General features: G+C 42.4%; 1 protein-coding gene across 5 annotated transcripts in view; it reads left to right on the top strand.

Moving 5' to 3' along the window:
- Positions 1-18,128, top strand: part of Ctdp1 (CTD phosphatase 1) — a 102,339-nt gene extending 84,211 nt beyond the window's left edge. For all 5 annotated transcript variants that reach the window (XM_087190925.1, XM_004861915.4, XM_004861914.4 and 2 more), the window contains one exon: positions 17,273-18,128. In XM_087190925.1, coding sequence (XP_087047051.1) covers positions 17,273-17,292 — 20 coding nt within the window. In that variant the 3' untranslated portion in view covers positions 17,293-18,128. The remainder of the gene's footprint in view (positions 1-17,272) is intronic.
- Positions 18,129-25,963: the final 7,835 nt, after the last annotated feature.

Below are 25,963 nucleotides of genomic sequence, written 5' to 3'. Positions count from 1 at the left end.
TCCAACTCCTGACATTCAGTTCCACCCCACCATCTCCCTTCCTCTCCAAGGGGTGCGTGGTCAGCAGGAATGATCAGGACGGCTCTACCCAGGGCTGTTCCACCATTTTCCTGCTCAGATGGCTTACATCAGTCCTAGCTCTCATGTGTAGACAGACCATCCTAAATAATGCTCCAAAGATACTCAATTAAAAGTTGACTTGGGCCATGGTTAATTACCCTGCACAAGATACTCTTCAGGAGAAAGAAAGCAAATAGTCCAAGAAATAGTGGTTAAAAACTTCCCAAATTTGATGGAAAACATTGCTTTATATATCTCAGAAGCTCAGCATACTTCAAACAGGATAAGCACAGAAATCTACACCCAGACACATCACAGTAAAAAAGTGGAAAGCCAAAGATGAGAAGAAAATCTGAAAGGCAGCAAGAGAAACCTGAGCCATTTACAAGAGAAAGCCAGTAATAGCAGTAGCTGCCTTAGCAGAAGCAGGTGCCGAGGGACAGCCAGCTGGCAGATCCAAGCGCTCAAGGAGAGACCAAGCCTTCTGCATCCAGTAAAACTACTTTGCTTCAGCACTAAAGCAAGACTGTCCAGTAAATAAAACGTGAGAAGCCACTGCTGGCAGACCACCTTCCGAGGAGCACTGACACGGGTGACATCTAAATCCACAGACAGGCAGACGGTACCATGCAATGTCATGTAGTTTTACAAGGCAGTGCTTGCATACTACTACTACTTTCTGTTTTGACTCATTTGTAATATAAAATGATATGCACATAATCCTGTTGCTGGGCCCATAACATCTAGAAGTATGATGTTTGCCAACAACAGCACAGAGGAGGCGCGTAGGAACAAAGTCGCTTGGAGTGCTAAAATGGTACCAGCCGGTAAAGAGCCCGCAGGAGATGAGAGAGCCAGACGTGGTAACTGTGCAGGTTATTGTAACAGGCATTGTGAGTTTAGACTTGCCCTCCCTTCCCTTCATTTCTTTAAAAGGCAAAAAAATTACATAAAGTCACAATTACAACAGTGTTTTTGAGTTTATATTATCAAACTAGCATAAATCTGAAGTAGGCTTTAAGGATGTAAAAATATCTGTCATAATAACTCAAAAAATACACGGTGAAAAAATAATTAAAATGTTACATTAGAAAATACTTAACACAAGAAAGTGAAGAAAGAAGAGGAAGCAAAAAAAAAAATACATGAAATATGTAAACAAAATGAAGTGGCAGGTACAGTCCCAGGGTTTCAGATACCTATGAGGGTATCAAGTCATCTGGCCAAAAGGCAGACGTTGTAGAAGGGGCAGGATGTGTGATCCATCTATGCAGTCTGCAGAAAAGCATCCTTTCACTCATACAGTCTGAAAGTAAAGTGATGAAATTCCTTGTATCATGCAGACAGCACCTAGGAACCGTAGTGTGGTTACCCTGGAAGCAGAGAGAAAGATGTTAGAACAAAATATCAGCAGAGGTGAAGAAGGACCTTTCACAGTAACACAAGGTCAGTCAGTCAGTGTGCACCGTACTTGAGAGCTCCAAAGCTGACAAACATGAAGGAAGAAGTACACAGTTTGACAATATTAAGTCAGAGCCATAAGTGTCCTCTTTCAGTAATGACGGGAACAGTGAAGCAGAATAGATGTGAAGGATAGGAACAACACGGGACTAGCCAGATCCACCAGTCTTCCAGCAAACCTCAAGAGGAGAACAGGCTGGCTGATCCTGAATGTCACCAGGGCATGTCAGGGATCCATGCAGTGGCAGCAGCCATGGAGAAAGGTAAGGCAGAAGGGTGCACAATAGCCCATGTGAAAAAACGATGTAGGGCGGTGTAGGGTTGTCAGGTGTATATGTGCTGGGTATAGTGTTAACCCTTGGAGCAGAGTTAGAAGTGAGCCCAGGGTCTGTGGGCAGCTGGCCCTGGAAGGGAATGGCCTGGGCCTAAGAACTGAGCATGTACATGGCCCCCTTCTATCAGAAGGATCAGAAATGCTACTGAATTATAAGTGGCCCTGTGATGCCCTCCTGTGTGTGAGCTGGCAGGCTTTTCATAGTAATTATTAAATCATAATACTTAATCATTAAGTCATATAAATATTAATGGTTATAGTAAATATTTAATCATTAAATCATAGTAAATACCCTGCAAATGCAGGATAATAGTTTTGGGGCGAAACACATTTTGTGACTGTAGAGTATGTGTCCCTCAGTGTGCTTGTTCTGGTACTGCAACTATTTAGGTTTGCCAGTAGATCAAATTTCAGGAGAGTATATTTGTTCTTTGCTATACACAATGCTCCTGCTTTCTGTTTGCAAAGATTCACTTCTTAGTATTTTTATAGTCACATGAACAAAACTCTCTTTTAAAACAGTAAGAGCCTTTTGCTGACACTGTCACTATGAACAAGTCAGGACCTAGTGGTCTAAGGTAGCATTTGATATGCCTAACCAAAAACTCTCCATAACATTCCCTAAAAGACACTTTGAACTTACAAGAAAGAGCTGCTGAGCCAAATAAAAGTGTGTTTTTACATAATTGCCCATTTTTAATGAGAGACAGGGTTTTTCTCATATGTGAAGCAGCAGCTCTTACCTAATTGAGTAGTTGATAGCATGAGGAACTTGCCCTGTAAAATCCCCACAGTGGAGGCCAGGCTCTGGACAGAGAAAGGTGTGCCCTCTTCCACTCTGCTGGAATGGCCCTTCCCTTTTGTTCTGCTGCGATGGAATGCCAAGGGGTCAGCTGCCAGGGCACCACGAAGCCACTCAAGGACTCTAGCTTTGGATGCTGGTGCTTTTAAGTATGCAAATGTAGGATCCCTGGCAATCCCTATAGTTGGTGCCAAATGCAGGCCCAGCTTCGTTTTCATCCTCCCTGATGAGAGGAGCCTGCTGTGTCCAGTTAGTTTCTCACTGAAAATGAGTATGAGGATTAATGTGCGTTGCTCAGTATTTTGTTGCTTCTTAGTTGCAGACCCATGTACACACATTGCCAAAATCAGCCTTCATAATAAAGCTGAACCCAGACCCTGTGCAGTGCTGGTGTTGTCTGTGCCAAACCAACCGAGGTGATTGTGATCAGCAATTTGAAAAGTGGATGCTTTATAGACTCCCAGAATTTCATTGGATTAGAGGTTGATTTAAAATAATAGTTTGTGTTTATTAAGATTTACATCTTTTTGGATCGTACACTGTAGGTGCTTATTTATGTGTAGTGTAACAACAGTGTTCACTTTAGATGCTTATTCATGTGTAGTGTAACAACTGTGTTCACTTCAGATGCTTATTCGTGTGTAGTGTAACAACAGTGTGTTCATAAAACTGAAATATTGGGGAGGAAATTTACATATATTATTCATATTCTTGCCATATTCCAAACTTAAATCTGTTAATATTTCTCCATGGAACTGTGCAGCTGGCTGTAAAAACAAAATATAAATATTTCATGTTGTGCTAAGAGGAAATGAAGCTGGTGTCAATTATAGACATTAATTACCACAACTTCTAGCTGTTTCTAATTTTTGAGGTAATTTTTAATTAGGAAAAGTAATCATGTTATATTTTACACTCCAAACATTGTTTTACCAAGAGTAGAGGCTTTGTATTGTTCTTAGTCAAGCTCTTCATAAACTTTATTGCAGCCTGTAAAACCAAGAAGAGTTGAAAGTAGAGGTGATTTTACACCAGGAGTTGTCATCAGTGGCCTGGACCTGCCACAACTGTCTGTCCTTTTCTTCTTGGACCTGTGGTCCTCATCTGTCCCTTGTCTCCAGGGTCCTACCGTTCCTAGAGAGTACTTGCACTCTGCTCCTTGTTTCCTAGGAGTTAGGGCCATTGAGCTCACATGTCTGACACATCCTCATGTAAACCTTTGACCTCTGTGTTTCAATAAAAATCACTTATTTCTAGTGTGCATTAAAAACCACTGCTCTGAGCACGCACTGTCCCCATGCACACCTGATACATGCTTGTAGGGTCCAGCTTTGGCACTCTTCTTTGGTTGCCTGCAAGACTACCATCTCCTTAGTGATCGGATGGTAATAATAATGCCCACCTAACCTGTTTCTCATGAAAATGAAAAACAGCACCAGCACACCTGGATTTACATACAGTACAGGGGTGCCAGTGCAGTTTCTACAGGCTAGTCCTGATTCGAGTGCTTGCCTGAGTAGTGTGGGCAGCATGGAGCCAACAGGATGGGCTGCCATGTATCTCAAGCAGCCATCAGTGCAGTTCTGTTTTCCAGAAAGATTTTGTCGCTGACATTGTCATCCAAATGAGAGGTCTGTTTTGAAAAATAATCTCATCAAGGTCTATAACTTCTAATTTATCTAAAATACAGTTTTCTGTTAGCTTTGGTTTCTGTTCAAAGATAATGTTCCAAATTTGTTTATCTTTCTATATACTTTCCACACAACTCTTAACTCCTGGTTTGATAAATTAAATTGGTCTTCAACATTGACAGACCAGAAAAAAATGCTTTGTTTCAATGCTTGTCCGTAGTAAAGACAGATGTTTGACAAAATCTAGCCTCCATACTCAAGCTGGATCATGTCATCAACCCTGGGGAATAAAGAATTTCAGAATCTAGACTAAATGTGCCACTTGTTGTGGGGTGGGCTGCGGGAACAGTGGCCTGGTGCTCCAGGAAAATGGAACCTTCAGAGCTCACCACATCAGTGTGGATCTATGGGAGTCGGTACCCTTGCACAGATCCAAGAGGCATGGGATTTGCATTGCTGTGTTTGAGAGGTGAAAAATTGTCCCAGACATTGTTGACATGTGACACCAGCCCATTACTGTACAAAAGACCCAGGTTACACTGAGTGGTGACCACCTCCCTGGCTCAACGTGCTTATCTATTGGCTGGCACCAAAATCTGCACACACAGGCCAGGGCATATCTTGCTCTCCCCCAGCAACATCTAATCCAAGACAACAACAGTGGAACTACACAGGCTAGTGCTTTTAATGCCTTCCAATGTTTTCAACCTTTGAATCAAAATTATTCCAGTGGCTTTAATCTTTAAGTTTCACTAATAAAATGCCATTTTTGCATGTTAAAAGTACTATAATTGAGTTTATGCTTAGTGCACTATATATATGGAACTTAATTTTTGTGTTCAGTGGTGAGTGTTCTTCGGAAGGCAGCATGCTGGAGTCATGGCAGGTCTATGTGCTTGCTGTGAACCTGCTGTCAGGATGCATTGATGAGTTCAGGGCTACAAGGAAGGTTTCGGGAACCATCTATTTTCTGGTATTAATTTCAAGACTCCTAACTTTGTGTTAGGACGTGGGCTTCTTATTTAGTCCATGATAATAACGTAGAATTAGGAAAGGAAACATAGGTTAGATTGTGACAGCTGGTTTCACAACACAAAATAATGTGTTGTGATGTGTCACTGCTTGTGCACAGAATATTTTAATGAGTTAAAACCATCTTTCCCATAGGTTTCATCTTGGTCCTGTGGATGCTGTTACGGTTAAGATCTAGAATGCCCCGCAGAAACCTTATATGTTTAGAGGTAGGGCTTTGAGAAAGCGATTGGGTCTTGAGGGTACTGTACTCGTCAGTGGGTTGATCACCGTTGATGTGTTATTCAGTGGCTATAATGTGCTGTTAGGAGGTGGGGCCTTGTTAGAGGTGGTCACTGAGAGCATGACTTGCAAGTGTGTACTCTTGCCCCAGTTCCTCCCTTCACTTGCCTTCCTGGCTGCCATGGCATGAGCAGCATCCCTCCACCCATGCCTTTCCACCATGCCGTTTCTGCTTTGGAGCCCGCAGACCATGGACTGAACACGTGAGCAAAATAAACCTCTCTTAAGTTATGGGGGTGTCAGGTATTTTGTCCTGGCACTCTGAAAGTGACTCAAGCAGATGCACTCCCATTTGTTCCCTGGTTCTGAAAGTACCTGGCAGATACTGCTGGGTTCTTTCTAGGCCTCACAGTTCCAGGGCCGGGGTCAGTGGTGTGTTCTTTGTATTCTGCCACAATCAGGATGCTTGTCTGCCACAAGACATGTTCTTTACTTGGTTTTTATTTTTTTGATGTTGTTTATTATTGTTTTGTACCAGGGATTGAACTCAGGTCCTTGCGCTTGTGGGACAGGCGGTGGAACCACTGAGCTAAATCCCTGGCCCTTTACTTGGTTTTTGTATTTGGTGGTTTTTGTTTTTCTTTTTGTAGTTTTGTTTTGCTTTTGCAGTACCAGGGCTTTTTGCACTGAGTTACATCCCCAGCCCTCTTTTATTTTGAGAAATGTTCTCGTTAAGTTGTCCAGGCTAGGCTTGAACTTTTGGTCTTCCTGCCTCAGTCTCTAGAGTGCTGAGATTACAGTTGTGCACCACCACACCTACCTTCACTGCTTGAATTTAAAGAGGAAGGAATAAAAGTGAGAAATGTTTCTTTTGCTTCTTCCTATCTCTTCTTGTTTCCCATTCCTCCTGCTTCCCTCAAGTCCTGCCAAGCACCATATTCCTCTTTCACAATTCCATCAGGGACCCCTAAGCCTCCAGCTGCAAACCTGACCCTCTTGTGTGCATTTTCACAGTGAGAGGGCCCTGAGCACCTGTCAACCAGAGCCTATGTTAGTGGCAAATTCTTAGGGTGCAGCTCATCAGCCCTGGAAGACCCCAGAGATGGCAAATACTTAACAGCACAGAGCTGACCTGGGCTTCTCATGCAGCTGGGATAGGGCAGCCTTTATTCTCTTCACACACATGAAAGAAAAGGGCAGAAGGGCTTGGGCTGAGATGCTGTCTGTTGAGTGTTTGCTCTTAGAGGATTGAAGCATGAAGTCTGTAGTTAGTAACTGTTGCAGTTTAAATGGCTCAGACATTTATCACTCTTAGATGAGAAGTCAGCAGTATGTTTTCAGTTTCCTAAGAAGGTAATTGGCTTTGTTGGTTCGAAAGTCATTCTTTTTAGGAGATAAGTACATTCTGAGGCTCTAGGGAAATGTGGTGTGAACTTTTTGCTTCAGTCTCATCACTTTTAATAGAGCATAACTACAGATTGTACATCAGGCTGCACGTTGCCTGTTTTGCCTCTGGCTCTCCACCATAAGTACCTGCCATAATTCCTGCTCAGTGGCCCCAGACCACCCTCAGGTCCAGTAGATACTAGAAGGACTTATTACTGCCACTTCTTACAGTGAAAGGCTACAGGCCAGTGTCAACATCTGTGAAGAAGGCCCTGAGGCAGGGTCTAGAGCAGTGGTGGCAAACCTATGGCAGTGGTGGTGAACCTATAACACTCATGCTGCAGCAGGCATGCAGAGCCCTCTCCATTAGCACGTGAGCCAAGCCACCTTAGCCAAGATTTGACAAATTATCAGCATGCATACAACAGCAGTGATCACATTGTGCAAAAGCACACCAAGTGCAAACTTTACCTTTCAGCAAAAAGCTGTTTGTATCATTGAAAGCTGTTACTGTGTTTTTCTTTTAAGACAAAAGATGTTAATGTATGAGTTGATTTTTCTAAAGTAAAACTTCAGTATTCAGGTTTAATTGCAGTATTGACATTTTGTGATTAAACAAATGAGTTTTGGATTGAAGTTTGAACACTTAGTCTCTAAAAGGTCATCACTGGTCTAGAAGAAGCTAGCAGCAGCCTCTTCCTGGGGAGTTGCATGGATGTTCTTTGGTTTGGTTTGGCTTTTTTTTGGTACCGAGGATCAAACTTGGGACCTTGCGCTTGCAAGTACATGGATGTTCTTAACCTCCTTCAGCCACAGGCTGACACAAGTTAAGTGTCATCACAAGGGCCCCTCACTGAGCCTGAGTCCTACAAACTTATTGGTGTGTTAGTCTCACAGGTGCCCAGGAGGCTCCAGATCCCAGAAGGAAAGGGGTTTACCATCAGTCACACTGTTGTACAGACTGTCTATATGACATTTGTTGGTGAGCATGTTCCCAGAGCACACCCTCAGGAGACAGCTGACCACTTCTTGGGAAGACGGGCCCTTCTGGGGATGCACAAGCCCTTGGCTGCCTCTTCCTGTGCTCATATGTACATGTATATGTGTTAGTGCATACAATGCATCTTATTCCTTATTGCTGCTCACTGGGAAGTCCTGGCTCTTCTGAACAGTGCTCAGTAGTGTGCACGCATGCGTGTGCCTGTGTGTTTGTGTTATTGCGCACATGTATGTGGTTCCCTAATGCTGCCCCTGGAAAGGCCTGGGGGCTGGCTCTTCATACACAGTGCTCAGTAGAGTACATTTTTTATTGTGGTTATTTTCAGTAGAATGAACAATTAAATCTTTCATAGAAATTAGATGGCCAGGGCCAAGGATTTAGCTCAGTGGTTCAGCCACCTGCCTTGCAAGTGCAAGGTCCCAAGTTTGATCCCCGGTATCAAAAAAAAAAAAAAAGAGAGAAATTAGATGGCCGTCTGACATTTCAACATGAAACATTTTGTCAGATTATCCTTGTGTTCCCTCTGTATAGTTTTTAATTAGATCTCTTTTTGTTACCACCAAACAAAATCATCCAAATAGTTTCTGATGAATTTTGTTTAGTAAGAGATAGATAATAGGAAATAAATGTATCTTTCTCAAATGGGAAAGAGAAAAAGAGACGAGGAAGAGAGAAAGGAGGATGAAAACAGGAATATAGATATGCCAACTCCATACAAGGAATGTAAACATTAGGTACTGCAAATGTACTGGTTAAAAAAATTTTTTTAAGAAAATAGACCCCCGTGAGCACAGAGCAGGTGAGCCACCCCCAGCGCACAAGAGGAGGCTTCCAGGCCACCATACCCCACCACGAGCACAGAGGAGGTGAGCGGTGCGGGCGGCAGCACCACACACACGCACACACACCACCACCACCCCAGCCCTGTTGAAATGAGAAGACACATAAACAAGTTTCAAAACAAGACTTCCAGATCACCTAAAACAACCCCAAAGGGAAACGAGATGGAACGTTGTGATACTTAACCACCTGGACTCCCTGAACTGGCAACAAAAGAGGATCTGGAAAAAATGAAATCAGAAATAATTTCTCAAATAACAACAAAGATTGTGCCCATAGTGCAAGACATGATTAATAAATCTAGAGAGGACACAGACAAAAAAATATAGAGGAGCTGAGGAACATGTTGGAATCCCAACATAGGAAACAAATGGAATCCATAAAACATGCAAACATTTCCAGGAGATTAAAAACTCCATTGAAAGTCTGTAGCAGAATGAGCCAATGTGAGGACAGAATTTCAGATATAGAAGATAAGATTGCAATTAGTGACCAGGAAAAGAAAAATTGCTTGAAAATTGTAAGGGACCATTAGAAATCAATCCAGTAGATGCTAGATGATGCAAAGAATAACATAAGACTGGAGTCAATGAAGAAACAGGAGAGAGTGCAGATGACATAAAAAAAACTGTTCACAGAAGTGATGACAGAAAGCTTCCCAAGCAGGGGAAACGAACTTGACATACAGATAAGTGAGGCATATAGGACTCCAAGTAATTGTTAAGATCCCAGAAACCCGACAGAAGAACAAAGTTCTATAAGCAGTCAGAGAAAAGAAACATCACATAGAAAGGAAAGCCCATCGGAATCACAGCAGACTTCTCAACGCAAACCCTCAAGGCAAGCAGAGCTTGGAATGATGTATTTCAAGCCCTAAAAATAGCCTCCAACCCAGATTGATGTACCCTGCAAAACTGTCTTTCAAAATTGATGGAGAAATAAGATGCTTTCATGACAAAGAGAACCTTAGGAACTTCATGAATACCAAACCAGCATGCCAACGAATTTTACACTATATCCTAGGAAGAGACAATGAGGGTCACAACCCCAGGAATCCCAGCAGAATGAATCCAATCAGGCACAACAAGGAATTAAAACCAAAGGGGGAGAATCCAACAAACAGAAAAAGTCATGGCAATGATAAATCAATATGTATCAGTTATAACCATCAATGTTAATGGTCTCAATTCACCAATCAAAAGAAATAGACTGGCAGAATGGGTCAAGAAGCAAGATCCAACAGTATGCTACATTCAAGGAACACATTTAATTCAAAAAGAAACTCATAGTCTGAAAGTTAAAGGGTGGAAAACAATACTCCATGTGACAGAACCCCCCCCCCCCAAAGCAGGCGTAACTATCCTCTTTGCAGATCAAGTGGATTTCAAACGAAAATCTGAACTACTCTGGTCCTAAGTATTTCAGATAAGGGATAGTCAACTTGTATGTACAAATCTGTTGTAAGTATGTGTTTTCATTCCTCTCAAGTAAAAACAGGACTGTTGGTTCTTCACAGTAATAAAAGAAATTTCTATATTATTTTCCAAAATGATTTTGTCATTTTACATTCACATTAACAGTATTAGAAAGTTCTAACTGGTTCACACCTAAGCTGACATTTGTTCTCTTAAAACTTTTAACTTCATCTCCCTAATGAGTGTGTAATACAATCTTGTTATTGTACTGACTAATATTTTTCTGATTCTAGTGTTGCACACCTTTCCTTGTGCTGTACTGGCTGTTTATCATCTTCTTGTGTCTAATTTTTAATTGGGTTGTCTATTAATGAGCTGTGAGAGTTCTTTATATATTCTGGTCATAGGTTATATGCATTAAGGACTACTTTTCATTTTCTTAATGATGTCATTTAAAGTTCTAAATTTTGATGGAATCTCATCAGTTTTTTTCTTTTATACATCATGTTTTTTATATCCTAAGAAATTCTTGCCTACCCTAAATTCATAAACATTTTCCCTTATAATTTCTTCTTAAAGTTTTATAGTTTTAGTCTTTCATATTTAGGTTCATAGATCCTTTCAAGTTATTTTTATGTATGGAAATAAAGGGTTGAGGTTAATTTTTTATATACAGATATCAGGCGTTCTAGTGCCATTTGCTGAAAACACTATCTTTTCCTCTGCTCTTCAATTGAATTTATGTTCTATAAAATGTTACTGTTAAATAATCTTTCAAAACTCAGTGGACCATATATGTGTGGTTCTATTTCTAGATTCTCTGTTTTATTCCGAAGATCTATATGTCTTTCCTTACACCAACACTGCCTTGATTACTGTAGCTTTAGAGGAAGTCTTAAAATTAGGTACCAAACATCTTCCAACACTGTTTTTTTTCTTTTTTACTTTTTTAGGTCCTTTGTACTCCTACATAACTTTAAAATTTCAATATCCAATTCTTCATTTATAGCAAGTATACCCAGACCTGAATTTTTATGTATACCTTGTGTTTTCTAATCCTGCTAAATTCAAATACAAGTTCTCGGGGCTCCTAGAGATTGCTTAGTATTTTCTCTGTAGATCATCATTTCATCTACATATAAAGATTTTACTTCTACCTTGCCGATCCTATCCTAATTGTGTCATTTTATTGCCAGACTATTTTGGTTTGGGCCTATGTTTCAAAGCTTAATGGACAGATGAAGAGTAGGCCTATCTGTCCTTGTTCCCCACCTTAGGGACAAAGCATTGTATCTTCTCCATTCATATAAGCCGTTCTCGCTGGAAGTATGGAGTACATGTCTTTAATCTGTTGAGAAGGTTCTGTTCTACTTCTAGTCTCCTGATAGCTTTTACCATGAACAGCTGTGGAATTTAGTCCAATACTTTTTCTCCATCTTGTGACAGGATCATATGGCTTTTTCCTTTCCTCTGTTAAAATGATGACTTAAGGGGGTGGATCTTCCAATGCTGAACCAACACTGCCATCCCTGTAATAAAACCACTTTCTACATCCTGCCAGATCTGACTTCTAATAGTTTGTTTTGTTAAACAAATTTCTATCTATGTTCATACTTTTTTCTTCTATTATCTTTATCCAGTTTTAGTATTAGCGCAATGTTGATTTCCTAAAATGGGGGGAGAAGTGTTCCTTCTTTTTTCTGCTTTAATTGTTTGATATAATTTATCAGTTAAAATGTGTATGAGCCTGCCGTTGTCATATAGGTAGGTTTTCAAGCTAGGGATATACTTTCTTCAATAGGTCCTATTCAAATTTTGTATTTCCTCCAGAGTTAGTTTCATTAATTTGTCTTCCAAGTTACTTTTTAGAAGTTGTCCAATTTATTTCAAAACAGATTTGTGTAATATGCTTTCTATATCCTTTTAAATTCTGTAAAATCTGTGGTAATGTCTCCTAGATCTTGATATTGTAATTTTAAAAATGTATAATTGATATTATGTAGTAGGAAGAAAAGGTCTAAAGGTGCAGGGGAAGTGGGAGGGTTAGGGGAAAGGAAAGAACGGAAAAGAAAAAAATGTGAGAAAAGGGAAAAAGATGGAAACAAAGTCTTTGCAAATAGAGAAGGGTGGAAGGGGTGAAGGGAGGGGAAGGGGAAAAAATAAGAACCAAGATACATCATGTAAAGGTACAAGATCCTAATGATGATTTATACCTAAAATGTACCAATACACTTAATGGAAAAAAAATACATATGGGGCCGGGGATTTAGCTCAGTGGTTCTGCCAACTGCCTTGCAAGTGGAATGATCTGAGTTCGATCTCCGGTACTAAAAAAAAAAGAAACTACATTAAAAAGTAATACCTGTTGTTTTGAGATTGTGTGGCAGGTGTTACTGTCTGGGTCCTCAGGCTGCATCTGTTCTGGCTTTGATATGAACAGAAAGAATGGGAGAAATAGTCTGGGTTTTGCCTGGGTCTGCCTCCTATGGTGAGATGGCACCATAGGCTTGTGCCCCCATCCTGAGTGGTCCATACTTTGTTAGAATAAGGCTGATTGGGTTTTCTCCTTTTCCTTTGTCTGATGAGTACAAGGCTGCTACATGTCCTGTCTTTAGAATGAGAAGAGCACACACCTGCACATGCCTCCCCCTGTGACTCGTTCCAGACAACACCAGGTAGCCCTGAGCTGGACTTGGGCGGGTATGGCGGTCTGCTCTGTCACACTTGGAATTTTGGAATTTGTATCAAGAAATGATATTTTATCATCAATAATTTAAAACATAAGAATCTTTTAAAAGGGAGATGCATACCTCCGCATACCCCAAGGCACGACATTTTGCCCATAGTAGAATTGTATGTGGTTGCACATCTGTCCTGACATCTCTTTGTCTCCCCTGACAAACCACCTGAAGTTCCTTTATGCCCAACCGTTCAAGATAAAGCCTGAGAATACAGCCCAGTGCCAGCCTTCCCAGAGCAGAGTGCAGGCATGGTCCACGTCCTGTCCTTGAGCAGGCCTATCTTCCCTGTGAGTACTCCTTCCACCAGGAGACCCAGTACTCACTCTCACACTGTGTGTGTGTGTGTGTGTGTGTGTGTGTGTGTCTGTCTGTCTGTCTGTCTATCTATGTTGCCCCAAGGCTGCTCAGTGCAGTTTGGCAAGGCTGCTGGGAAAGTAAGTAAAAATTGGAAGAAGTATTTTGGAGGGTGAGTGAGATTTAGTTATAGCTCTGTAAGCCTAGATATCAAAGATATGTTTCAGAAATTGGTCCAGGTTGTCCCCAGCACTTGTCCTACATCCAGGTCCTCATTAGCTTCTACCAGTTCTGCACTTCACTCAGTAACCTGGGAATCTTAAGCTTCCCTTCCATCCTGTCGCCACCTGGGCTGGGCTGCACCTGCCTCTGTGTATTAACTCAGTGACAAACATCCTTGGGCAGATAGGCTCATCTTCAGATCCCTGCAGATGAGGTTGTGGGTCACAGGAGATGTGTATTTTCAGTGTTAATAGATACTGTTCCGCTTACTTCCCAAAGACCGTCTTGGCAGGATTATTTCCAGCATGGTAGTAGGGTGTGATACTAGATTATTACCCTAATTTGCATTCCCCTGGTATTGTTTTGCATTTGCTGATCATTTTTAATTTTAGTTGTTTTGCTTTATTCTGGGAGTGTTTCTCCCAGTTAGATTATGTGTTGTCTTAGTGGCTTATAGTTTTATACATCATAAGCCACGTTGCATGTGCCATCTGTGTATAAATCTAGTGTTTGTTTCTTTGTAGTCTCTTTTGCTAAAAAAAAAAAAATACTAATTTTCATGCATCCAAGTACATCTTTCTTCTCATTTCAAGATTCAAAAGGTTCCCCTGAATTGTAGGTCTTTTTATGTATGTTTCACATACAACTCTTAATATTCTTTCCTACAAATGGTGGGTGCTACAACAGTTAAATGTCCAAATGCAAAAAAAAAAAAAAATCTCAACCCATACCTTACTTAGACACAAATTAACTCAAAATAGATTACAGACCGAAATTAAAACTGAAGCTTAAAGAAGAAAACATTGGAGAAAATCTTTTTGACCATGTGTTACACAGTGAGTTTTTAGTTACAATACTAAAAGTATTGGTCATAAGACAAAAGATAACTTTTGCTTTGCAAAAAATGCTGAGGAGAATGAAGAGGCAACCCAAAAACTAGGAGGAAATAGCCACAAGCACACATCTGAAAAGAAGTGATATCTACCATATGTAAAGAGCTGTTAGACGTGAACAGTGAGAAAATACACAATCTAATAAAAACACAGACAAAGATGCATCATTAGTCACCAGACAAATAGGAATCAAAGCCACAGTGAGGTTTTAGTATACACTGGCTAGAATGGCAAAGACTGAACAGAAACCTGACACCACCACATGAGATAAGAAGCCACTGGGGCCACAGTTATGGACATAACTCTTCCGTGCTGCTGTGTTTGATAACTTAACACTACTCTGGAGCAGCGGGAGCAAGCACATGGACTAGCATGCTGTGTGCAGGGCCAGGTGCTCTGTACTACAGAGGTCAGAATGTGTCATGGGCGGCCACACTGGAGGCTCTGCACCTTCAAGTCCAAACCTCCCTCTGGGAAAAGAGCCAAGAATAGAACCAGGGGCAGGTTCCAGAATGGTGGCAGCCACTATGCCTTGTGCAGCACTGCTCCTAAAGGCCACTGTGCCTTTTGAGGAAACTATGGAGGTGAGGTCAAAGACACCCACAGTGTCTCCAAGGGCCTCTGGCCCATCCTCGCTGAGATGCCCCATCCCTGCCACGGTGCACCATGACTGATCTCATGGCCCGGTCAGCACATGGTCTGCCAGAGTGGTCGCTTTGTTTGTCATGGTTTCCATCAAGAATTTCTGCTCAGGAACCCCCTTTGTAACCTCCTTTTAGTGGAATGAGGAGGGATTAAATTCTGCTTTCACCATTCCTTCATGCATTCCTTATAATCTTATTTTCAGACTCTAATGTGAGGAATTCTACTTTCCACATCAGTTTTGATCCAACCCTTCATTTTTATGTAAAAATAAAAACCGATAAACCTTCTTCCTTAGTAAATAATACTGTTCACTCTAGTTGACATAAAAATGATATATTCTTTTAGAACTTAGAATGCATGACTTCTTAAAAGATGATCTCATGGGCCCAGAGGTCCCAGCATGTAGGTGAAAGGTCAGACTTCCTCTCACATGGGTTTTCAGGGCATGGGACAGGCTGGCAGCCCAGCACACAAGGCCTGGGGGTGTGGGAAGTTACCCTTACTCTCTTCCAGCTATCCTTGAGTTGGCCATCCGAAGAACTATTGTGTCTGTCTCTATTGTATTCACTGTAGTATGAGTACTCAGATGCTCAGAGCAAACTTGCTATCGCTGACCTATTCTGGGCACATCCTTTCCTTTGGACACCATTCAGAAAGGTGGTCCTGTCTTCTGCTGGTTCCATCCTATCTTATTGTCAGATTACATTTGTCTCTTACAGTTAGGAAAACCATTTCTAAAAGTCAGCATTAGTGGTTTCAAATTATTATGCTGTAATTGTGTGTTTTAGTGTCTGCTGTACATACATGTTACATGCATATGTACGTTATCTATATTATATGTATGTTAGCCAGAAAATTGTTTTTAAGGAATTCGTATATCATCACCACAATCACAGCACATTGTCCGTAAGAGAGATGTGCTTCACAGATTGGAATTTCAGACCTGGACTGCCCATTACCCCTTCATCTGGATGGAATCAAGTAGGTGTGGTACATCTAGTTGGGCTACCGTGTAGATTGTTGCTGGCTTCCTTGAGCAGTGGGACACCAGCCTGGAGGCCACAGAAAGGCAGGGTGCTGTGCCAGCCACTAGCTATTTGGAACTGCAGGACTTTGGAAATCTCCTACACATTTTCTGTTTATGGTCCACAGGTTCCACTGGATGAAAGCTGATCTGCAGTGCTCAGTTTTTAAAAATAATAATGGTATTTTCTGGTTATACAAAATGCTAGAGTTTATTTTTATTTATTCATGTAATTCGTTCTAGTGACTGCGTGAGAAAATGAGTTTTGAAACAAGGGACCACCCAGTGGGTGCATTTGATTGGGCTCCCATTTTCTGTTTGCTGACTTAACAGAAGCAAGTTGCACTGAGCGTTAGGAGGTACAGTGGAGGGTGCAGCGTTGGATTACTTGCCCACGTGTGGATATATGACTGTTCTTTGTGCTGATCAAAGTCTGGCCACTGGTATCTGGAGTATCGAGTGGCAAAGGAAGGCGATGTATGTCCATCAGCTCCACAGATGAAAAGCAATCACCATATACCTGACTGGCACTTGGAGCTGCTCACAAGTGAGGGTGACTCCTTGGAGAGCAGAGGCAGCGTGTCCATAGCAGCTTGGAATGAAGACCCCACAACCCCACCACCACACCACATCCATGGCACAGTGGTGTGCCCCGTTCACCCTGACAGCCAGTCTGGCTTTAGTCAGTGCCTTTGAGGTCCCACTGAAGTACCTCCTCCTGCCTGCAGCCTGGGAGCCATGTGGGTGTGAGCATGTGCAGTCCTCATCATGGCCCCCTCCACCTTCCTGGGGCAGTGGATGCTGCGCCCATATTCAGGAGGTCACAGCAAGGGGTTTGTGTACTGAACATATCACTAACGTACTCTTCTGCCCTTTAGCTTCCTTTTTTTAATGACTACTAACTTCACACGAATTTTTACGTACTGATAAATCTCTTGGAGGAAGATGGAGCACTTCAGGGGAGTGGTGCTGCACTGTCCTGGTGCATGGCCAAGGGTTGAGGTGGTTTCTAACAGCACTGTGGGACCTCTGCTTTCACCATCTCCACACCCAGAACCGGACTAGGAAGGGCAGAGGGAGCCCATGGGATGTGGCCCCTGGCCCCAGTGGCCAAGCATGTGTTCCTGACTCAGGATCACAGTTGTTTCTTGCCCTGAGACCAGGAAGGCCCCTTTGCAAATTCAGATCACAAAGTGACAGCAGTGTGCTGCATATTTGCCCACCGTGCCGCCAGCAATTCACAGCAGATTTGCTTCTCTTTTCTTCTTAGAGGCCACAAAAGGAAGTTGAATGACGAGGATGCTGCCAGTGAGTCCAGCAAGGAGTCCAGCAACGAAGACGAGGGCAGCAGCTCTGAGGCAGACGAGATGGCAGCAGCACTGGAGGCTGAGCTGAATGACCTTATGTGACTTTGGGCCCTCTTTACATGCCCTGTGCCAGCCCTCATTCCCCTTTCTCCACAAAGACTTGTATTTTCTAGAGCTCCACATACAGAAACACATTATTTTGCAGAAACAGGTGTTTTTAAGAGGTTTTACTAAGGAATGTCTACTTTTTTAAGTGACAAAGTGTTATGGGAATTGGTGTGCTATGCCAAAGAGCTCAGCAGAGCCTTGCATGTAATTGAGACTGGATATTTGTGGTTTCTTGTCACATAGTAAGGGTTATTTTCCTTTGGGGGATCCCTTTAAATACTACAGTATATTATTTAGGGTGAAGACTCTGGAAGAGCCAAGAAGACTTAAAGAATGTTATAGCAAGAACCTGGCATCTTGTCTTGCTTTCTCACAGCTGAAGCTGAAGTTCTGAAGGATTTTTAAATGAAACAGCAATGTACATGTGTATAGAACAGCAAGAGCTACAGACAGCCTACAAGCCCCCAGCTGATTCCATGTCCCTCAGAGGACCTTCGGGTGACCTGCGGCCTCCAGCATGGGTCCCTCTGCAACCTGGGCTGCCAGCGGCCATATCCTCCCACCATGGGGATGTTGATGAAGGGGGCTTCCCTTTTCTTGGGTGGCCTTATACTTCTTTGAGAGATCTGCTGTAAAGTTTTTGTATATCTATTTCATATTTGACCTATAAAACAGTTTTCTTTCATTTAATAAAAGTCCCTTTGTATGTTCTCTTGGGATGCAGTGGGGCAGTTAGTGGGACCCTTTCTCCAGGTTTCTCGGCTTGTCTGATGGATGCCCTGTTGGGAATGGGGGTGACCATCTCTCAGCCAGTTTGTCAGAATTTGAAGAAGAGAACACAGCACACTAAGGAGCTATTAAAGAGTTACCAGGGCCTTAAAAGTCTCAAACAGAACAACTAGTTGAACGTACTCTCTTAAGCAGCTCCATGACTGTTACTCTCTTATTATGGGAAAAATTTTTTTAAAGATGGCACCAAAACATTAAGAATACCAAGGGTCATTGTTACTTTTGATTATTAAAATAACAAAAAGTTAACTTTGAGCACCTCAGGAAAGGCAGCTCTGACCCTGGAACTTCCTGCCCATAGTTGGAGAATGAGTTCATCCTGCCAAACATCTACCAGACCTTTAACATGGCTGCCACTAAAGTCAGGGTCTCGCTCACAGGCCCCCCTGAGAAACAACCACACACATGGTGGGCTCTTGTCTTCATGTCGTGCTCTGAGATCTTGGGCAGAGCAGTCTCAGTGGCACCCACCACCTCCTCAGAGCCTGGTCCCTGCTAAGCTTTGGAGTGTGGAGAAAGAAATCCAGAGTCCACATGGGTCCGAGTATCCATGGTCAGTGACCTGGGCCTGTCCTGTGTAGAAGACAATCACAGGGCTGGTACTGAGGCCAGGGTGAGTATTTCTTAAAGACATCATTGTTTAACTACTTCAACTTTTAAGTCAAAGCGCAGTAAACCTTTCACTGTCACATTTGTGGATTAATTACCACATTAAAAGGGAATGTTAGGGGCCAGGGATTTAGCTCACGTGCCTGCCTTGCAAGTGCAAGGTCCTGAGTTTGATCCCCAGTACCAAAAAAAAAAGTGAATGTTAGGCTAAGGCTACATATTACTTCTCCTCTTTTTATCTCCAAGTAATAGAATCACAGCTCTAGTAAGGTGGTTTTCATATATTAACTTGATTTTCTGAGTTGTGGCTAGAGTGTCAGGTATAACTGGATGTTGGCAGTCCCATGTGCTCAGACATTGGGAGCTGAATTATCTGCTCATCTTAAGTTACTTTCATAGTAATGCTCTCAGTAAAGTGCCCATCTAGGATGTCGCCCCCAGGAACTGCAGGTCCTGGGCTGTCAGTGGCTGTCTACCATCCTGCCCCTGACAGTGCGTCTCGTGCTTCATGTTTGTCTTGCCCATGTGACAGGTCGGGGCACTACCCTCTTCAGTCACAGCCTTCTCTCAAGAACATTGGCTTTGTTACTCCTGTCCGCCGTTATGAGAGGGGAAGTGATGGGAGCCATCTCTGTCAGCAAGATGCAGCTCTCAAGAACCACAGATAGACCCAGGCCATCTCAGCTCAGGAGGCTCCCTAAGCAGGTAGAGGAGCCAAAGGTCCCAAATGCATGGTCAAGTGACTGCAAAGTGTTGACAGTGCAATTTGAAGAAAGGCAGCAGCTTACCAGCAGGAAGACCATTTCTATTACAGATGATCTACAGAGCCACAGTCAGAGGTAGCTTTACCACTGGCCTCTTGCAGGGCTCTGACAAACTCAAGGTGACCGAGGGCTGTCTGAAGGACACTGGCTGCCTAAAGTGGCCGCTATGACTCATTCTTGGTTCCAGATTAAATTTTGCCACTACAGGGCCAGAGGTGAATTGGGTAGAAAAATAAAAGTAGATTTATATATTATTATTCCAAAGAAAGCAAGTTTTCTTGCAGCTGAATTTACAGAGGTATGAAATGCAAAAGAAAAAAATAGATGCACAAGAAAAAATAGGTGTGCTGACAGTGGGGGTCAAGGATGGGGCTTCTATCCTTTGCACAGCCCAAGAGAGCTCAGCAGCTATTCAGTCTCCTCAGTGTTGTCGCTCTGCAGAGGACTTGGGCCCTCCGTGTGCAGCATGTTCCCAGTCCCAGGCTTCTAAAGCTGGACATTCGGTCATCACAATGAGATACTTGGGGAACCCCTGTTCTGTTCTTGGTCAAATCCCCCCCTACTTTGTAGGAGGTCCAGTTATACTGTGGGGCTCTCCCTAAACAGAATAGAAATACTGATGGGACACGGGGTGGCAAAGTCGGGAAGGAAAGGGCTGGGGCCAGCACGGGGGGCCCACATGTGCTGGACTGCAGCCAGGGGACCATACCCAAGACACTGACCACCACTGCCAATTGCAAAGCAGAATCCTGGACACCGCCCCTCACAGTGGCCCACCTGACCTGGTCACCTGGTCAGCGGTGTCTGCTGATGTTAGGGGTACATCTCCGCCCTTTCTGTGTGTCCCCACTGAACAGCAGTCTTTTTTTAACATGGACCCAGATGCCTGTCTTTCAGGATGAGTGAAGAGAGGCAGCTGCGGGAAGATGCTGGGCCTTCCCTCCTTGCCCGTAGGAACAGTAGGATTATCACACGTCCTGGGCACGGGGAGGGCCAACTGGACCCCCTGGTGCACATCTGTTCTTCACTCTCTGCCCTCATGTTTGAGGTGGGACCCAGCATGGGGCACAACCACACCAGTCACTTAAAACTGATTTTCCCTGCCTGCCTGTTTGGGCCGCTTTACCCAGCATCAAGAGGAATGGCTGGGCAGCGGCAGGCTAGGTGTTGGAAGACCCCAGGCCATCCGCAGCTCTTGCCTCTGACAGGACCAGCTGTGTGTTCTGCCCTATGGGGCAGCTCCTGTGCTCAGCTCCCCAGTAGTACCCTGACCTTGGGGACACTGACCCCCCCGCTTCCTACAGCTCCTACACACATTTGATGGCTGGAGGAGCCACAGAAGTTCTGCTGCACAAGGCACTGGAATGGCTCTGTGGCCCAAGTTCAGTTCTCTGTGTTATGCAAAGAGCTACTCAGTGTTGAGGGAAATGTTAAATATTGAATATCTGTGCAAATATTTCAAACAAAGTCTTTTTAGGAAAAAAATAATAGGAAACCTGAACTGGCTTCCTGAGCATAATCTATGTCAAGTCTTAACGCCTAAAATGGCTAGAAAGAAATTTGTGATTAAAAAATCTGACAAGAGAACTCTATATAAATAGGTAATAAACTTCATAAATTATTTCCAAAACTTGAAAATCTGTAACTGAAGTTTAATGAAGTATTCTTTGTTTTCTTGTTTAAGAAATGGAATATTGACATTTCATACAACAACAGGAGTAGATTTCATACCCAGAGCTTTTCATGCTAAGTTTTCAGAACAATCAGAAGTGCTGATCTTCGCATACAGTGCTGTCAGTGCAGATACCTGGCAGGCCCATGGGACCTCCAAAGGCTCCCAACAGGGACTGGGAGTCCCCAGTCATGGATTTTGACACATGTAAAGTACCCATCATGACAGTGTCATACCAAATCATTTCACTACCTTAAAAATACTGTGTCCCACCCATATGTTCCTGACCTCTAGCCCCTGAAAACCACTCATCTTTTTACTGTCCTCATAGTTTTCTCTTCCCCAGAAAGTCATGCAGTTGGTATCGTAGATGTGTAGTATTTTGAGACTGGCTTTTTTTCACTTATTAACATGTACCTAAGTTTCTTCCACATCTTTTTATGGCATGATAACTCATTCTTTTTAGCACTAGTATTTCATCATCTGGATGGTCCTCAGTTGATTTATCCATTCACCTCCTAAGGGACATCTCATCTTGGTTATCCAGGTTTGGGCAATTATGAAAAAAATCTGCTGTAAACATCCATGTGTAAGTTTTGTGGTAAATGCCAAGGTGCACATTGCAGAACAAATTGTAGAGAACTGGGGCTGGGGATTTAGCTCAGTGGGTTCCAGCGCCTGCCTTGCAAGTGCAAGGTCCTGAGTTCGATCCCTGGTACCAAAAAAATCAAACAAACCAACAAATTGTAGAGAATTGGTGTAATTTCTTTAAATATTCGATCACCAGTGAACCTATCTGGGGCAGGTACTTTTGATTGCTTCTTATTCTGCATTTTGACAATTGTATGAGGGTCAATTTTATGTAAGTTTTCAAGTCTGGGCATAAAGTTGCTCAATATTCCTTTGTTCTTTTAATGACCATGGGATTGGAGTGATGTCCCCACCTTTGCATAATTGGCGTGGATGGAGGCTTATCAATTTTATCTTTTCAGAGAACCAGCTTTTTGTTTCATTTATTTTTCTTTATTCACTTTCTCCTTTTAATTTCATTGATTTCTGCTGTAATTTTTATTATTTCATCTAGTTACTTTGAAGTGATTCATTCTTCTAGTTTCCTAAGGTGGGACTTTAAATTTAAGCTTTAAAATACAGTATGTATTCAATGATATACATTTCCCTCTAAGCACTGCTTTTGCTGCCTCTTACAAATTTTGATAAGTTCCCTTTTTCATTTAGTTCAAATATTTTTTACTTCTCTTTTTGACAAATTGTTATTTAGATATGTATTATTTAATCTCTTAAGTATTTGGGAATTTCCAAGTTATCCTCCTCTTACTGATTTCTGTCCTAATTCCATTATGGTCTAAGAATAGATTGCATTATTTCTGTTCTTTAAATCTTTAGACATGCTTTATGGCCCAGAATGAGGTTCCTCTTGGTGAATGGTTGATATGAGCTTGAGAAGAATGTGCGTTCTGCTGTTGGAAGAGGTGGTCTGTAGTTGCCCAGATGATGGTGTTGAGTTTGCCTGTGTCTGTACTGGTTTTCTGCCTGCTGGATCTGCATTTCTGATAGTGGAACAGTCTCCAACTATGACATGAATTTTTGTCTTTCTTGGCAGTTCTGTTGGTTTCACCTTGTGTATTTTGATGCTGATGAACAAACTTATCTGTTAGATCAACTAAGAATAAGAAAAGTAAGATTTTTTTCTTTTATTTCACTTATTCCTTCTCCAGCACTTGTCCTTTCTCTATCCAGATCTTGAATTTCCAACCTGTATCATTTTCCTTCTGTAAAGTGCAGTAATGCCTCAGTTCGCGAACACCTCTGTTGCCAAACAATTCGGTTCATGAGCAGAAGCATTCAGCAAAATTTGCTTCCATTCGAGAACTCCACATCAGGTGACAAACATGACTGCAGCCACCTTCCCCACACAAACACGAATGCAGCCAACTTCCCTGCTCTGACACGTGGTGGTGGCTTCCTCTAATTGGGATTACAGTCAGAGACAGACCTATGTACACTTGCTCTGAAGCTTTTTTGTACATACAGTACTGTACAGTACTATTCAATCCAAAGAAAGTTCAGAGCAGTCATGAAGGTGACAAGAATATGCAGTGGTAATGAGAGTAACCACAATGCACAGAGTGGTAAGAATGTGCAGAGAAGAGTAAGGTTTCAAAGAAAATAGCCATTTAATTGAAGAAGGAAATTGTAGCGAGCATGAGCATGATATTTGTGTGACTGATCTGGCCTCAGAGTACAAGATGGCGAAGCTGACCATCTCAACTATTTTGAAGAATAAAAGTGCCATGAGCTGATATGGCAAAAGGAGTAATAATGTTAACCAAGATAAAACACAAGTTCTGGAAGAGGTGGAAAAACTTGTTACTGTGGTTGAATGAGAAACAGCTGGCAGGTGATATCATTAGTGAAGCTATGATCTGTGAAAAAGCCAAGAAATTACACAGTGATTAACTGCAAGAAAACCCCTGTACAAGTGCAACAAGTGATGAATTTGAAGCCAGTAGAGGCTGGCTTGACAAATTCTGTAAGGGAAGTAGCACCCACAGTGTGGTAAGCCAAGAGTGAGGCTCCGGCTCTGACAATGTCACTGTGGAAACCTACAAGAAAGAGTTCATGAATACACCATTCAACAAGTGTTCAACTGCTATGAAACAGAACTTTTCTGGAAGAAGATGATGGACAAAACCTGTATCACTCAGGAGGAAAAGGCACTGCAGGGGCACAAGCCCCTGAAGGACAGATTGACCCTTTTGCTGTGTGTGAACACAAGCACCAATTTGAAGATTAAGGCACTACTGGTGCACCATTCCCAGACCCCTCATGCATTCAAAGAACAGAATGTGAACAAGGCCAGACTGCCTGTCCTGTGGAGAGCCAATGTGAAAGCTTGGGTCACAAGGCAGTTGTTCATGGAATGGCTGCACAAGATGTTCACACTCACCATTAAGAAATATCTTTCTGTGCTGGGGATTTAGCTCAGTAGTGTCGTGCCTGCCTCGAAAGCACAAGGTCCTGAGTTCAATCCCCAGAACCCAAAGATAAAAAATATCTTTCTGACAATCAACTGCCTGAAAGGGGCCTGCTTCTGATGGACAATCCCCCCCACATCCTCTAGCCTTGGTAGATGATGTAGACTCTGAGTATGACTTCATAAAGGTCAAGTTCCTCTCCCAGCCAACGTGACACTTCTTTGCGGCCAATGGACCTCCAAGTGACCTGCAACTTCAGGCTGTACACAAAGGTGCTCTTCAGGTGTTTAATGTCACAGAAAAGACTTCCTCGACTCTGAAGGAGTTCTGAAAGAAAGATTTCAGTGTCCTCCACTGCATCAAACTCATTGACAAAGCCTGAGAAGATGTCACACAACAGACCTCAAACTCAGAAGAAACTGCGGCCAGGATGTGTCACTGAATGTGGCTTTGAAGGGTCTGATGCACAGGCAGTGGAGGAGATGTGTCCATGGGCAGGAAGATGGGTCTGGACATCGATGGTGCAGACATAGAGGAGCTCGTTGAGAGCTGTAAGGAGCTGATGACAGACCTTACTGAACTCCAGAGTGGATACCAGAAGGGGCTTGTTGGGGAGTGTTCCACCGAGGAAAAGACAGACAGGGAGGAGGACGGCGGTGTTGTGATAAAATACATTATGGAAAAATGGAATGAGTACCAGGATTTTTTTGAGAAAGCACCACCCCAACATAGCATGGTCTCTCATTTCCAGAAGGTTTCATTTTCCATGCAGTGCTGGAAAAAACAAATGATATTAGACAAAATTTTTTTTAATCAAGATTGACCCTGGAGTTAAGAGACAGAGAAGAGAAGAAACTGCTGAAGGAGATCTCCCCAATGTCTTTATGGAGGGGGACTCTCCCTCCAAACAATAACTTCCTTCCCACCTACCTTCCTATCATCCATGCCAGAAGTCACCTGAAGCAAGGTTAGTGTTCTCTCTCTCCCTTCATACTGTACTGTACTATACTTTGTTCCATAGTTTTGTGGTTAAAGAAATACATATGGTTCAGAATGGATTACCCTTATTTACATTAAATCTTATGGGAAAATTTGACTCAGTTTGTGACCAAAATCAGTTCACAGCCACGTTCGTAGGGGTCAGAACAGATTAATTGTATTTACATTGAACCTTATAGGAAATTTTGATTTGGTTCATGACCAGAATCATGGAATGAATTAAGTTCATGAACCAAGGTACCAGTATAGTTCATTTAAAATTTTTTGAACAGTAGGTCTAATGACAACAAGCCTCCTCAATTTTTGTTTACCTGAAAAAAAAATCCTTATTTCTCCTTCACTTTTTTTTTCTTTTGTACCAGGGTTCGAACTCGGGACCTTGTGCTTGCAAGGCAGTCTCCACTTTTGAAGGGTAATTTCACAGTATACAGAGTTCTAAGGTTGGTGGGGGTTTTCTCTCAGCACCAAATATTTTACCCCACAGCTTCTTGCTCACATGTGTCTGATGAGAAGTCAATGTAATTCTTATCTTTGTTCCTCCAGATAAGGTATTTTTCCTCCTTTCTGGCTCTTTTCAGTACCATATTTCCCCAAAAATAAGACCAGGCCTTAGGATAATTTTTGCTTCAAAAGGGTTATTTTTAGGGGATATCTTATTTTTTCACATACAACAATCTACATTTATTCATGTACAAAAATTTACATTTATTCAAATAC

This window comes from Heterocephalus glaber, unplaced genomic scaffold (genome assembly GCF_053883595.1).
Source record: "Heterocephalus glaber isolate CG9 unplaced genomic scaffold, H.glaber_assembly_v1.0 deba00000331, whole genome shotgun sequence".
NCBI classification, from domain to species: Eukaryota; Metazoa; Chordata; class Mammalia; order Rodentia; family Bathyergidae; genus Heterocephalus; species Heterocephalus glaber.
This window is presented reverse-complemented; position numbering and strand designations above follow the sequence as displayed.